The 14,720-nt window shown below is 39.5% G+C and overlaps 1 protein-coding gene across 1 annotated transcript; it reads right to left on the bottom strand.

Annotated features, from left to right (window-relative positions):
* Nucleotides 1-2,011: 2,011 nt before the first annotated feature.
* Nucleotides 2,012-12,525, bottom strand: LOC118802156 (voltage-dependent calcium channel gamma-3 subunit). The gene is made up of 4 exons (XM_036562632.1): nt 12,309-12,525; nt 6,539-6,622; nt 3,964-4,104; nt 2,012-2,652 (listed from the first exon to the last, which is right to left on the bottom strand). Exons 1-4 carry the CDS (start codon nt 12,517-12,519, stop codon nt 2,012-2,014), a joined length of 1,077 nt encoding a protein of 358 aa, XP_036418525.1. The 5' UTR covers nt 12,520-12,525.
* Nucleotides 12,526-14,720: the final 2,195 nt, after the last annotated feature.

The following is a 14,720-nucleotide window of genomic DNA, read 5'->3' as shown; positions in this document are numbered from 1 at the left end:
AATGTAAAGGACAACAGGTATTTTCAAATTATGTAAAAAACGACAAAAATGAAGATACAGTGTTTTGTTCCGACAGCAGCGATACGTGCATGTCCTATATGTGTGTATGACATAAGGTAGTCTTTACAAATGTCCATTTTGTAGAGGACAGCAGAAGAATCCTTAGTTTACCCATTCGGTTCACTGTTCGCCTTGTGTTAGCATTTTGTTCACAGTTTTCCCCTTATGTTAACTTTTGGTTCACTGTTCCTCTTATTTAGCGTTTGTTTCAATGTTCGCCTTATATTAGAATTTGGTTCACTTTTAGCCCTGTTAGCGTTTGGTTCACTGTTCGCCTCATGTTAGTGTTTTACGTTTAGTTATTTTGGAGATTTTTTTATTACGTTATTATGGAAACTACAGGCTAACGTTTCCAAAACACTCCATAAGAGCTCACATGGATATTTTATGGGAGTGTCAGGTGGTGCTCAATCAGTGATGCCCTCATTTGCATAAATCCTGTGGAAAAGTAGCTTCAGAGCTAACTTTCTGTGAGGGAAAATTTAACCGTTGCTACGGCTGTTTGTAACACGTCTACTGGCCTTCTACAGTGGTCCTAAGACAGCACGATTTTCTGGACTGGGATTTTCCACTTTAAAGAGTAGGAAAACACCTTTGTGCTGTATCTTGAAGGTAGGAGGAACTATTTGTAGTTTTTGAGAATGGGCTGATTGATTTGTTGTTTTTTTTATTCCACTAGTTAGCGTAATGCAGAGGGAAACTACAGTGTTGATGTTATTGGCTATCTTCTTGTAGCCATATGACTGTGGTAATTGTTTTCATCATTGTAATGGAGAGAATGGGGAAATGGAAGAAATCTAGTAAATTACAACAAACTAAAAGCTATAGCTACCTGGCTAACTAGATACATTACCTCAGTTTGGATTCTTTTCTTTGACTGAAAGGGAAAAATGTCTCTGGCATCCATTTTGTGACTACTGAGGTAAGAGTTTTTTAATGCTAGATTATATTTATTAACCTAGAGCTCAGGCTAGGCTAGCAGGCTAGACTGGTTGACGCCACAGGGGTTCCCAATGTTTGTATGATGTTTGCTGGGTGCTGTAGTGAGAGAAAATTGGTGGAAACATGGAAACACAATAAAGTCATGAACTGACACTGTGCTACAGAAAACTGCACAACAGGACAAACAACAAACTCTAGTTTTGGGCCATTTTTTGCTTGATGTAGCCTGGGTTCATAACTTGGTGATAACTTTTACAGATGTGTTTGTTGTTGTTTTGAAGTGAAAGTGTATGACAACGAAGCGCTTGTAATTTCATTCTAATAATCAGCCATAAAGGCTACAAGTTAGGCTAATGATACTTTACCCTGCTGAAAAAGCCATAGGAACCATTTGGCTTTTTCTGATGGGTTGATGTCACAGTGTAAAGGATTTTAATGGTTTAACTGGTGACCCATGACTGATTCCAGGTGCATTTGATAGTTTCCTAATTGGATCTAAAGGTGTTCTACAGGAAACTAGTGGGCTCTACCCTGCTAGAAAAACCAGCATAGACCGGCATGGCTGGTCACCAGCAAAATTAGCATATGTTATGTTTTGGGTGCTGGTCAACCATCATAACCATGCTGGGTGACCAGCTAAACCAGCTCAAACCAGCACAAACGAGCTTAGACCAGCATGGTGGTCTGTTTTCTTTTTCTTTTCGGCAGGGCAATGGTAACCATTAAGCCAATTCCCATTATAGGAAGCAAAAGCATCAGGTTTATTCCTGATTGTCCTAGTGGTCTTTTTTCCAGCAGGGCAACCATCCTCGAACTTTGCTGTCCAGGTCTGAAAAGGGTTCAGGGAATGTAAACCATAGAAGAACATTAGGAGAAGGTTCTAATTCCGTACAAGAAATGTGTTCTCGACCATTTTGAGATCCACCCCAAAGTTCCCTCTGATCAGTAGCTCTTTTGTTTGAGGTCCAGACTTGTGTTTTGTTGTATCTCGAGTCTTTATTTTCTTGTTTCACACTGGTGTGGTTCTCCTCGTGGCTGCACTGCTTGGAGGTGAGAGCGCGTGCTCCTTCACTGACTCTGGTGGGCTCTGACCAACCGGGCGGCTCGAGTTCTGCTTGCAGTGGTCAAGGTCAGCGTCTGCCTGCACCGGGCTCCGCATGTGCGTTGCCACAAGCAGTGTGGGAGGCAGACCATTGTCCAGTGGTGCGACAGCGCTCTGGGGTAGGAGAGCACGTGCGCCCACACCACCCAAGGCCAGGCCCTCGTCTGTGACGGCCGCATGGTGGAAGCGTGCGAAGCTGCCACGGCCATACACGAGAGAATTGCGCGTGAGCACTGGAGGAGTGGCCGCCAGTGGGTAGAGCGCAAGGTCTCGTGTGCGGGAGCGGAAGGAGCCCAAAGAGGAGCGGCGCTGCAGCGAGGACTGGCGGGAGCGGGACCGGAGTGGGCGGCGGGAACGTGCACGCAGGGCACGGTGCGTGTCGATGAAGAGGTGCACGGTGAGCACGCCCACCGTCTCAGCAATGATGAAAGAGAGCGCGCCACAGTAGAAGCTCCAGCCGTACCAGTGGCTCCGCTTGGACTCGCTCTGGTTGGGGTCGCCTGCATTGGACGAGATGTACACGATGATGCCGATTATGTTGCTGAGGCCTGAAACATAACACAAAACACACGTTTGTTCTGTTGTTGTATTCCAGGGCCTTCTGTATTACTTTAAGCAAATGCTGCTGTGTTACACCTTCACTTCAGCAACCAAAACCAGATCTTTGGGTTGTTTTACAGAAGTGTAAACAAGTCACCAAGTTGCAAGAAACAAGTAAGGCTCAAGTCTTCACATTCGAGTCCTGAGTTAAATCTTAAGTCATGATAGTTCAGTCCTGAGTCAGTAGAGGCAAGTCTTAAGTGAAGTCAGTCTGCATTCTTCAGCAAATTTAATGCCATTTCACTACTGATTATCGAAAATGATGGTAACAGTAAATTGGCATTTTAATGACAGCAGGTTAATAGTGCATGTTTGTATATTAAATTGTTTATCAGTTTTTTCAACCCTTACAAATAAATTACAGAATCCATAGTACATGGATTAGGCATGCATCGATACCATGCACATGATTACGAATACCCATTTTTAGCACTTGCTCATACTGATACCAAAATGAGTAACCTACTTAGAATCAAGTAGTTGTTAGTGCAGTGAGTGTAATTTGCATTAGCTAGCTACATTACATTAGTTCTCTTGGATCGAGTAGTGCTGCAGTAAAGAAGAGTGAGTTTTGTTCCACATCAGAAAAGCGCTACTGTACAGCTGTAAAGTATGTTTCATAGTTTTGATCCTCATCAGTGACAGAGGGAATCACATTAATGCATCTGAGCAGCTCACGTTCTGAGTTTTAAGTCTTGTTGAAGTCTTGGTTGGTTGTGCTGTAGTTGAATTTCCTCTAAAGCCTGAAATATGCTGTGCAATTTTAGATATCTTGTTCTTTTGTGACTTACGCTGTAGGTTTGAAGAGACTATCGTGTATGGACAAAGCCTACATTTTTTTATGCTGTACAAAATCATATCAGACGTTTGGATGGATGGATCAGTTGTTGGTATCGGTGCATTTTTTACAAGCATGGGTACAAGTAAATGAGTGCTGTATTGGGCTGATACAGACACAATGGCATGCATAAATGGTAGTTTACCTACAAATTAAAATAATGTGCTAAAGAAAATGCCACTATACTTCGTACTTGAACATAAACTTTTTGATGATTTGTGGGAGCATGGTATTAAAATAAAAACTAAAAGTACCAATACAGCAAACAAAAATACCACTAGTTTGAACTGAATATAGCTATGTTCTGGCTATGGGGGTAAAAAAACATAAAAGAAAGTATTACCAAAATGTGTAATGTAAAACTTTAACGTTAGGACTCAAAAGTATGCTTCATTCCTTCACAAGTGTCCGCATATCCTACCGGCTGAGACGAAAAAAATCCCTGCGCTTAGGATGACATTGTGGCGGCTCTTGTAGAACTCGCTGGCAGCTACGCACACACCGCCGATGAACAGCAGCCCCACGCTCATGATGGGAAAGAGGCTGGACGCACGGACCGCCCCTGGAATACACAAACACGTTTTTACCCAGGCCACACTTTCCATTTAACCAAACAACCCTGCTTTCAGGCCTGACCCAACAGTATGTGTTGTATATAATGTTGATTTAAAGTTTATTTCACAGAAACACTGTTCATTCAAGCTTAACCAAGATTAACCACTGCCTATTCAGAAGTGAACTCATTAGCATTGTGCTATACAGGGGAGAACTATTTAGTTTGCTAAATAGCATTAAAACACATGAAAGTGAATGAATTCAGACATTTCCTTGTCATGTTTGCTACTCAGGGGTGGTCTTTTCAGGCAAAAGGTAGTCTGCTGCCTAGGGCCTCCATGAGCCGAGGGCCCAAGAAAATGAACATTAGATGAACTGTAGGCTACATGTTGATGTCAAATGACCTATGCCGAAATATACTATAGTGACTTGCTACAGGCTGGGACTAGCATGCCGAACAACCACGTGTGGAGGCTCTTGGTAGGTGCACACCCTCCTAAAAGGGACTTTAATGTGTTTAAATGTTGTTGTTTGTTATTGTAAAGATGTGTGATGAGTTATTTGTGTTATTTTGTGTCGGATTGTGGGTTTAGTTGGTATGTTTTGTGTCGGGGGTTGGTCACTGTAAGAGTGAAGGTTGTGGCTTGTGGTGACCTCCATATTTGTGTGTGTTTCTGCTCTGGTGTTTAATAAATAACCATTCTCATGGTAGAGTAACTTCTTCCCCTGTGTCTTACACTATGCTATGCTATGGTATCAATTTGGAGATACAGCGTTTTTTTTTTCCAACAGCAATGTGTGTGTATATATATATATAATATGCCACACTGTAATTAGTCACGTTTATCTAGTGATTTCTCTAGTGAGTTCAATTTTAGACAATGCATGATACAACCCTACAGAAATCTATGCTATAGACAGACGTTCATTGTGAAAAGTGCCTGAATTAAGACAGCTGCAGTCGAGAAGTGTGAGTCCTCGGTAGGACTGTCCAATGAAGGCTCTTTGTTTGTATTATGTAATAGAAAATGGAACGTTCTACCAAGGCTGCTTTTCTTCCAACAGGCAATTCTACCAACTGAAACTGTTCAATTCACTGAAAGCAGGTGCTTTTCATACCCTACACTGCTAAGGTACTAAACTGTCACTAGGGTGGTACGCAATGGAATGTCTTCAGGAACATAGTTGTACCATATGCATTTTTCCATGTTTTTTCCATTGCACTGACTCCATAAATCCTCTCCTGATAAGACCTTATACTTTATTTTTCTATTTAAAAAGTTGTGAAAAGCTAAAAATATGCACCTTTCCTCTGGGAAACTGAATGTACCTCTAAAACTCATTAACATACACAATTGGGACTTAAGGACCACATTGTATCTTGTGGGACAGTGCCTTGTACCTTGATGTAGCTTTTTTCTGATTCAATGTGGAACAGCCTCTGATAACATAGCAGTCTAGAAAAGCAGCCCACCGAGACCTCTGCCTAGCTTTTGCAACATAGCTATTGTCTCGCTATGTCATATGTCTGCAGAGTTTATTTTCTGCCTCATTAAATATACTTAATTGGAGTGTTGGCAGTTTGGACAACCGACATATTTGGACGATTTAAAATCTTTGCCCCCATGCCTAATAAAGCCTCCACTGTAGGCCTCGTGGGGAAAATCACAGGGAAATTATAAAATAAAGCCTCAAGCTTCAAAATAAATGTTAAGAGCCAGCCTGCTGTTACAGTGAGAACAATACTGAACATCACAGTTAAGGTCCAGTCAGACTTTGTGTTTGCCAGTGAATTTTGGTGTGAGAAATTAGGAATTTATATCGATTTTCAATTTCACGTTGCAGACTTCCAAAGTGATTATGTTTCCTCTGTGAAAATCTGTGTTCAACTTTGACATGCTAATTTGCATCTTTGACCAATAGCGCTACTGCTTTGGCTGTGTTGACCTCTGAGCAGGCCCCTTCATAGCGCTGAACCTCTAAAAGGGAAGAAATGCTAATTTTGAGTCTAAGCCTGAACACTGTTACCATTTGTTCCCCACTGGCAATAAATAAACACATCAACCATCTACAGTTTGTATTGATCCATTTATCATGAACCTTTCACAAATGTAAAGGACAGCTGAAGATTTCAAATTATGTCAAAAAATGGAAAAAGAACAAAAATAAAGATGCAATGTTTTGTTCCAACAATAGGTGTGTACACTGATCAGGCATAACATAATGACCACCTCCTTGTTTCTACACTCATTGTCCATTTTATCAGCCCCACTTACTATATAGGTGCACTTTGTAGTTCTACAATTACAGACTGTAGTCCATCTGTTTCTCTGCATACTTTGTTAGCCCCCTTTTACCTAGTTTTATAATACTCAAATCATTTCAGGAGCCTTATTAGGATATTTAGTGTGTATTTGTGTTGTGTATAGAGGTGCACTTACGGAGCAGGTACTCGGCCGCATCCTGTTCGTAGTCTGCATCTTCTGGGAAATGATCAATGTTTTTACAAACACCTGTAAACATGCCTTTGAGAAACACACACAAGAGCAGCCAGTTAATGGATAGAAGCCATTTTCCACTTTGTTGCTGTATCAAATCATTAACAATATCAATATCTAATTAATCTAATGAGATTCTCTGTCTTTCAAGCATTTACCATGCACAGTACTGGGTAAAAAAAGTTAGAGACCACCCTTTCATATTCAATTTCCCAACGAAATGGCCATTAAGTACAAATCTTTCAATTTTCAGTGCCAGAAAACAGCAGGGATCATTTCAAGACCTGGTAGACCGTCGTCATTAGATGAAATGTGTATTAATACACTGAGTGATATCTGAAACATTGTTTTACGATAGTTTTGAGATAAGCGTTTGACCTAAAATGTACTTTTTCAAAGCAGTTCATGGCAGAGGGATACATTTTGGATGTTATAAGGCCAAATAGCCGTATTTTTTCAGATTGTCCACTATTTGACCATCAACATTGCATATCGTCGCTGCCCAAAAAAACCCATGTGTCTCCATTTTTGTCGATTTTTTTTTTTTTTCTACATCGTTTCAACACCCCAGGTGTCCTTTACGTTTTGTGAAAATTTCATAATGAGTAGACCAATAGAAATGCCCTAAAATCACTTAGAATAAAACCTCTTTTGACTTAACTTACATTAAAAGGTAAGAGTGTTTTTGCCTTCTCCAGTAAAGTTACTATTTTGGAGATACTTGTTTTTCTTTGGACAGCGAAGATATAAAACTCAGAAGACACTTGTAGGTTCACTGGTGGTTATGGATAGTAAATAAAAAGGCTATATTTGTGTTGTAGACATCAGAACTCCTGGTTCCTATCAATTGGTGAAAATCGATGGACAAAATTGTCCTAATTCATTAAAAAATCTTTGAATCAGATTAGTCCATTTTGAGAAAATAGAGGATCAAAAGGTCTTCAAAATATTTTTTTTTACTCGTAGTATAGTTGCTATTGTGTACAGAAATTGATGATTTATAGACATGATTGAAATGTAGAAATTGAACCTAAACAGTTACTGGAATGTACAATTTCAAAAATAGATTTCATACTCTGATGTAAAATGTAGGGAAAATAACAAACAAACAATGAGAAAAAGAAAAGAAAAGAAAAAACATCTGTTTTATTGAAAATTTCATCTGACTGTAAACTTTTATAACAATGAAGTTTAACCTGAATAAAGTAGGTTTGTGAACAAACTTTAAGTTCCCTTACAAGAACTCAAGTGTGCTATTAGTATACTTCTTTTATACTAAAAAATAAGTGAGTATGCTTTCAGTATACTTTTATGTACTTATCAGAGATATACTCGACAAAATTATACTTCAGCATACTTGGCTTATACTTACAAGGATACAGAAAAGTTTAAGTACATTCAGCCTATACTTGTACTCAATCCTTTGATTGAGATGCACTTAAGAAAAGTAGCACTGTTGCCTCACAGCACGAAGGGCCTGGGTTCGCTTCCCTGGCAGGGTGACCAGTGTCCTTTCTGTGTGGTGTTTGCATGTTCTCTCCATGTCTGTGTGGGTTTCCTCCGGGTGCTCCGGTTTTTACCCACAGGTCAAAGACATGAAGTCAGGCCAGTGGTTTTCTATAACTTATAAACCACAAGTCCCAAGAAGTACTGAAATAGTACACTTACAAGTAAACTACCAGTACACTGATATTAGTATACTTATTACATAAAGTATACTTGGGAAATACACCGATCAGGCATAACATTATGACAAGGTGCACTTTGTAGTTCTACAATTACAGACTGTAGTCCATCTGTTTCCCCCTTTTACCCTGTTCTTCAGTGGTCAGGACCCCCATGGACCCTCACAGAGCAGGTACTATTTGGGTGGTGGATCATTCTCAGCACTGCAGTAACACTGACGTGGTGGTGGTGTGTTAGTGTGTGTTGTGCTGGTCTGAGTGGATCAGACACAGCAGTGCTGCTGGAGTTTTTAAACCCCTCAGTGTCACTGCTGGACTGAGAATAGTCCACCAACCAAAAATATCCAGCCAACAGCGTCCTGTGACCACTGATGAAGGACTAGAGGATGACCAACACAAACTGTGCAGCAGCAGATGAGCTATCGTCTCTGACTTACATCTACAAGGTGGACTGACAAGGTAGGAGTGTCTAATAGAGTGGACAGTGAGTGGACACAGTGTTTAAAAACTCCAGCAGCACTGCTGTGTCTGATCCACTCATACCAGCACAACACACACTAACACACCACCACCCAGTGTTACTGCTGTGCTCAGAATGATCCACCACCCAAATAGTGCCTGTAGGGGTCCATGGGGGTCCTGACCACTGAAGAACAGAGTGAAAGGGGGCTAACAAAGTATGCAGAGAAACAGATGGACTACAGTCTGTAACTGTAGAACTACAAAGTGCACCTATATAGTAAGTGGAGCTGATAAAATGGACAATGAGCGTAGAAACAAGGAGGTGGTCATAATGTTATGCCTGATCGGTGTATACTTGAACTTTACTTAAGCAATAATAAAGTTTTTTTTTTGTAAGGGCAGCTTGACAAAGCTGTTGCTAAGGTGTTGCTATGTTATCCCACATGGTTGCTAAGGTGTTACTACGCCATTGCTGTGGTATCCCAGGTGGTTGCTAATATGTCTGTATATATTTGTGCTGATATGCATATCAGGGTCAGTGTGAAAGATCATCTTTTGTGGCAGTTAGATTTGAATTCTATTTCCATCTGTGTTGATGGTCCTGACTTTTGTCAAACCAGCTTAATTAATGAGTTCATTTTTGATCATAGGCTCATGTTGGTTGGAGAATATGTCACAGACAGCAGAATGCCCACGTGCACGAACTAGCAGACCACTGGTCTGGAGAGTGATTGTGTGTATGTACATGCACAGGGGGTATAGAAATGTTCCTATCCTGAACAGCGTCGATGTACAGAATAGATCTCTTCCTCTGTGGGCATAATGGCCTGTATATCAATGTCCGCTGGCGCTGCAAAGCTAGGGCCGAGAGGGAAGAACTGATGACCAGAAAGAGGGACATTACATACATATTCACTGTAAGTAAAAGATGATATTACTATTTAAAGAGTCGAACGGCTTCATTCGTCTCAATTCTTTGACACTCCTCTTCATTCATCTGTTGGGTGGGTGTAGTCTTATCGACGTCCTTTTAACAGCCTGAATGCTTCATTACACTTTCCATTAAAAGAATTGACGCAGAACTGATATAGGTCAGAGAGTGCGAGGGTTGGGAAGAGTCGGTCGAAGGCAAAGGGACACATGCTGTGTGTGAAGGTGAAAAACAGCAAAATGCCTGATGTAGAATTAACACTGCAAAAAATGAGATCTTACCAAGTGCGATCATTGCAAATCTAGTTATTGAATCTATTATTTCTGATTTTGAGATTCCTGATGTCTTTGCAGTGGTGGTGATGGGAACCAGGGGGCCACATGAGCACACAAATATAGCCATTTTATTTACTATCCAAAACCTACACGCGTCTTCTGAGCTTTTATATGTCATCTTGATGATGGTCAAATAGTGGTAAATCTGAAAATAATGTCTTTTTTTGGGACTATTTTGATTTAGAACGCCCTGCATATATCCCTCCACCATGAGTGTCTTTTAAAAATCTATGTTGTAAGCCAAAAGGTTATGCAAACATTTCATAAAAACTATGTCTTAGACATCAGGCTGAGTATTTATAATCATTTCATATAATAACTTTATGTGAGGGAGCTTTTAGAGGTGGTCATCTGGTTCCTATCACCACCACTGTAAGCTTAACTGACTCAATACGTTTCTCTAGAATGGGTCATTTCACACCAAACCACTCTGAATGGCTTTGTTTACATCTTAACCATTTAATTATGTAGACATTTTTGCAAAATGTAAGTCATTTTATCAAGAGCAGCAGGGCTTTTCAACCTGTAGGCTGTGGTGGTAGTGCCAGGGTGTCATTTTCAATATAAATATTGGAGTTGTGATAATTATTTGCAAAAATAAAACCTAAAAATTGTTTAGGTTGAGCTCATTGATTGGTCTGCATGACTGACATAACCAACAGTATTTAACTACTTAACACTTTAACTAGCTGGCTAGTTATGTATATATTTTAGTGCAAGTCAATGTATTCATATGGAATTTGGATTTTTTGTAGTGTTTATTATGTTGCGTAATTTTACAGTTAAGCGAACTTAAATAGGCGTTAATTATTGTGTTAAATTTGCTTGCAATTTAAAAGATTAGGTCGCTTACATTTTTTCGCAGTCTGTGCAAAATTTTGTGGCTGGTAATGTAGGCCTTGATTTCCACAAGGTTAGGAACCCTTTTCTCGCAGTTGACTATTTCATGAAAGAATCAAAGTGTAGAGAATACAACAATTTATCGACAAAAAACAAGCAAAATGTCTTCAAATAATAGATATAAAATGCAATTTGAGCCTGTCTTGGAGGGCTTTCAGTTCACCCTTGAATTTTACTTTAAAACAGAATTTTAAAAAATACTTTAATTAAAATTGAATTATATTTTGAATTATGCTGTTTTATTTGATTACATTAATAAAAACATCCATGTCGATTTGCATTCTGCTGGTGGAATGGCTGCGAGGAGGCTGGCAGAAAGTTGTTAAATAACGTATAATATTCTTTCAACAATCTCACAATGAGAAATATTACATATATTGTACATACATTGTTCACAATTTCTTTGCAGTGTAGCAACTAGTTAGGTTTACTCAGTTACATGCACTTAGGTACAATTTTGACTTTGACCGTATATTTGTGAGGAAATCGACTTTCAGTCCGCTTTTTATTTCAGACCAAAAGAATCCCAACAAGAGAAGAACAGCAAAGTTTGGTTCCTATGCTGGATATTCTAATAGAATTCTTTGGGTTTTTTTTTTTATCAATACACCAGTTCGAAATAACTTGCCATATTAACAATGTTTGATATTTCATACATAGTAATAACTTGTTAAATGTGTTTTTAAATATTACAAACAAACAAAAAAGGTATTTTTAGATGTTTGGTCAGTATTTGAAGAATTCTGTGAGCAAGATGTCATTAAATGATAAATATTATACTATAATGATCTATTTATGCAATGTCAGAAAGCCTTTGTATTGTTCCTTAGGGATCTTCAGCCACAGAGGAACCTTTTAGGGGATAGTTCTTTAGAGAACCTTTTTATGTAAATGTGATGTGGGAGTGTAAAGAACGTTTTTCAAGTTGAAATATCCTCTACATGATGTAAATGTTCTAGGAAGAACCCTTAAATTGGTAAACAACCTTTACATAATGTGAAGATTCAGACCCATAAATCTATTTTCACATGTGGAACCAATAGTGGTTCCTCTGTGGCATCTCAAAGAACCCTTTTTTAAGACTGCCCTGAGATGTGGTACCCACTGTTGAATGTTATTTTATTGTATCAATGTTATACCTCCTTTGGTCATCATCACACACTGAACCATTGTCTATGCGTATCGGCAACCAAATTAGATTTGCTGTGTTGAAAACATTGATTGCAAACTTTTGACTGGACCCACCTCAGTGTGGGTCCAGGCTACTCTACCCACCTCTGCCTGCTGGACTTCAGTGAACACTGTAGCTGAAGCATTTGCTGTAAACTTTACCAGAGTGGTCAGAACCTGCAAAGGCAAATATCTTTGCTTCTCAGATGCTGTATAAAAAAGACACCTACCTTCCATACAACACTGCCGCCAAAGCCCGGAATGAGTGAGCACCTCCTCGTTCTTCCGGCTCGTGTCGTTGTCGCCGGAACCCTTGGTCCGGCAAACCCCAGGTGAGTAGAGCCAATAGTCCGTTCCCACGGCAATGGTCATGAGGCTGAAGGCTGCGAAAGCCCCAGCCGTAGTGACCAGCATTTGCGCTCCGCGATTGCATACCTTCATGTTTCCTTTCAGTCACACACGCACACGATGGCATGAGCCGGGCAAGCCACTTTGCTTGGACAACTCATTTGTGGTCATTTTTCAACTTGTGCCCACCACCACTGAGCTCTGGTCATTGCCGTAAAGGGAAGTCAATGTAAGTGAGATGTTTGCACCCATTGCATGTTCTTCAAAAGAGATCCAAGAAACATCCTTGAGGATGGACTTCTCCCAGAACCTTTGATGTGAAGGCACCAGAATTGCCCCCAGTGTAGACTCATTCCATTCATGCAATTGAAAATATCCCATTTAAAATCCATTGATTTTTAATGTGCAGAACATTGACCGGCGTCATCCATAAAGCTCGCTAACACTTACCTTCAAAAAGCATAGTCCATCATACTCCTCAGAAAGGGCCAGTAATTCCAGGGGCAGTCTGTTGTTTGGTGTGCTCTTTGTGGCACAGTTGCAGAACAAGCCGTTTGTTGAGTGGAGCTGGTCACTTCATCTCCAAAGTGACCGCCTCCCTCTAGTGATTCAATATTCTGAATGAAGTGAGGCTGTGTGGTGGTTGTAGTCCTATTCACCACTGTGAAACACTCCCTGTCTGTGTTTGCAGGTCCGTCCGTTGACATGGATATACAGTCGTATGCAAAAGTTTGTGCACCCCTGGTCAGGTTGCTCAGTTAATGCTCTGTTTCTTTTTATTTGTTGAATTTAACATGCTGGAAAAAAAAAAAATAACACATAAAATATGCCCTGTGCGAAAGTTCTAGCACATTTTAGATTATTTTTATTTTATTTTTTACCATATGCAAAACTCTGCAGATAAATAAATAGGAATAAATTAAAAAATTAGAAATTGTGCACAAAATTTTGAAGGAAATATTATATGTAAGTTCTCTGTAGAGATGTGTTAAATTATTTTTACTTAGCAGATCAACAAAATGTAATTTGACTGGGCATATTCAAACTTTTACATGCAACTGTACATCACAACAACAAATCAGTAGCTTTGTCAGCTATTTTTGTGGAACAAGTGGGCTGCACCAACAGCCAGTGACATAAAAAAGAATTAAAAGAATGAGTATTCAAGGATAAAAGGCAGTATACCATTCAAATTGTGTACTTTACAAATCTGCATTTTTGGCTTTGAAAAAAGTCCTCTTAGATCATCTTTTGTCTCATCTTGGTTTTCATTTGAAGGAGAAGGTGACTGGGAAAAGTTCTATATATCGTCACTGTACAGGATCAGCACTGTCTCCAAAATGGTAACTTTACAGGTTGGTCTTAACTTTGAAGGTAAGAAAATGTCAAGGACTTTTAAACATTTCTTTTGGTCCATTTATGGTGTAATGTTCACACAATGTAAAGAGAATTACAGATAAAATGACAAACAATAAAAATTGGACATGCAGTTTTATTTTGACAGTGATATTATGCAGTCATATGCAAAAGTTTAAACACCCCTGGTCAAATTACAAATAATAACAAATGTTTTGGTGATTTTTTTTAAGTAAAAAATGTTCACGTAAAAGTTAACACATTATTTATTGATATATTGGAAAAAAATTAAACGTACAACATAAAATGTACCATAACCTTTGCACCGGTTATATTTTATTTTTTCCAATATTTTAAACAGAGCAAATAAACAATAATTGTGCATTAAGATGTGCTGCAGGTGTATTTAAGTGTTTTCTTTGTAGAAGAAATGATTTTCCTTTAGAAAATTAATAAAACGTGGTTTGACCTAAACTTTTGCATATGTCTTCATAAGCAGTTCACATACACTATATAGACAAAAGTGCTGGGACACCCCTCCTGGTGTAAAGAACACCACCCCTGGACTCTGAACATTATCTGCCTGACTGCACTGTGCCACCTGTAGTTTGGTGGAGGAGGGATGATGCTATGGGGTTGTTTTTCAGGGATTGGCCTAGAACCCTTAGTGCCAGTGAAGGGAAATCTTAATGCTCCAGCAGACCAAGACATTTTGGACAATTGTACGCTTCCAACTTTGTGGGAACAGTTTGGGAAAGAACCTTTTCTGTTCCAGCATGACTGAACCCCAGTGCACAAAGCAGCTCCATAAAGACATGGCTGGGTGAGTTTGGTGTGGAAGAACTTGACTGGCCCTCACAGAGCCCTGACCTCAACCCCATCCAACAGCTTTGGGATGAACTAGAGTGGAAATTGTGAGCCAGGCCCTCTCGTCCAAC

The sequence above is a fragment of the Colossoma macropomum genome, unplaced genomic scaffold (assembly GCF_904425465.1).
Source record: "Colossoma macropomum unplaced genomic scaffold, Colossoma_macropomum, whole genome shotgun sequence".
Taxonomy (NCBI): Eukaryota; Metazoa; Chordata; class Actinopteri; order Characiformes; family Serrasalmidae; genus Colossoma; species Colossoma macropomum.
The sequence above is the reverse complement of the archived record's forward strand: the minus strand, read 5'-3'. Positions and strand labels throughout refer to the sequence as shown.

Bases quoted from the DNA above. Each gene is read 5' to 3' on its own strand.
- LOC118802156 (XM_036562632.1), bottom strand. From the start codon at position 12,519: ATGAAGGTATGCAATCGCGGAGCGCAAATGCTGGTCACTACGGCTGGG. The intron at 6,623-12,308 runs GTAGGTGTCTTT...TGTTTCTCAAAG, and splicing joins GCGGCAGTGTTGTATGGAAG to GCATGTTTACAGGTGTTTGT. The intron at 4,105-6,538 runs GTAAGTGCACCT...TGTGTATTCCAG, and splicing joins TGCGGCCGAGTACCTGCTCC to GGGCGGTCCGTGCGTCCAGC.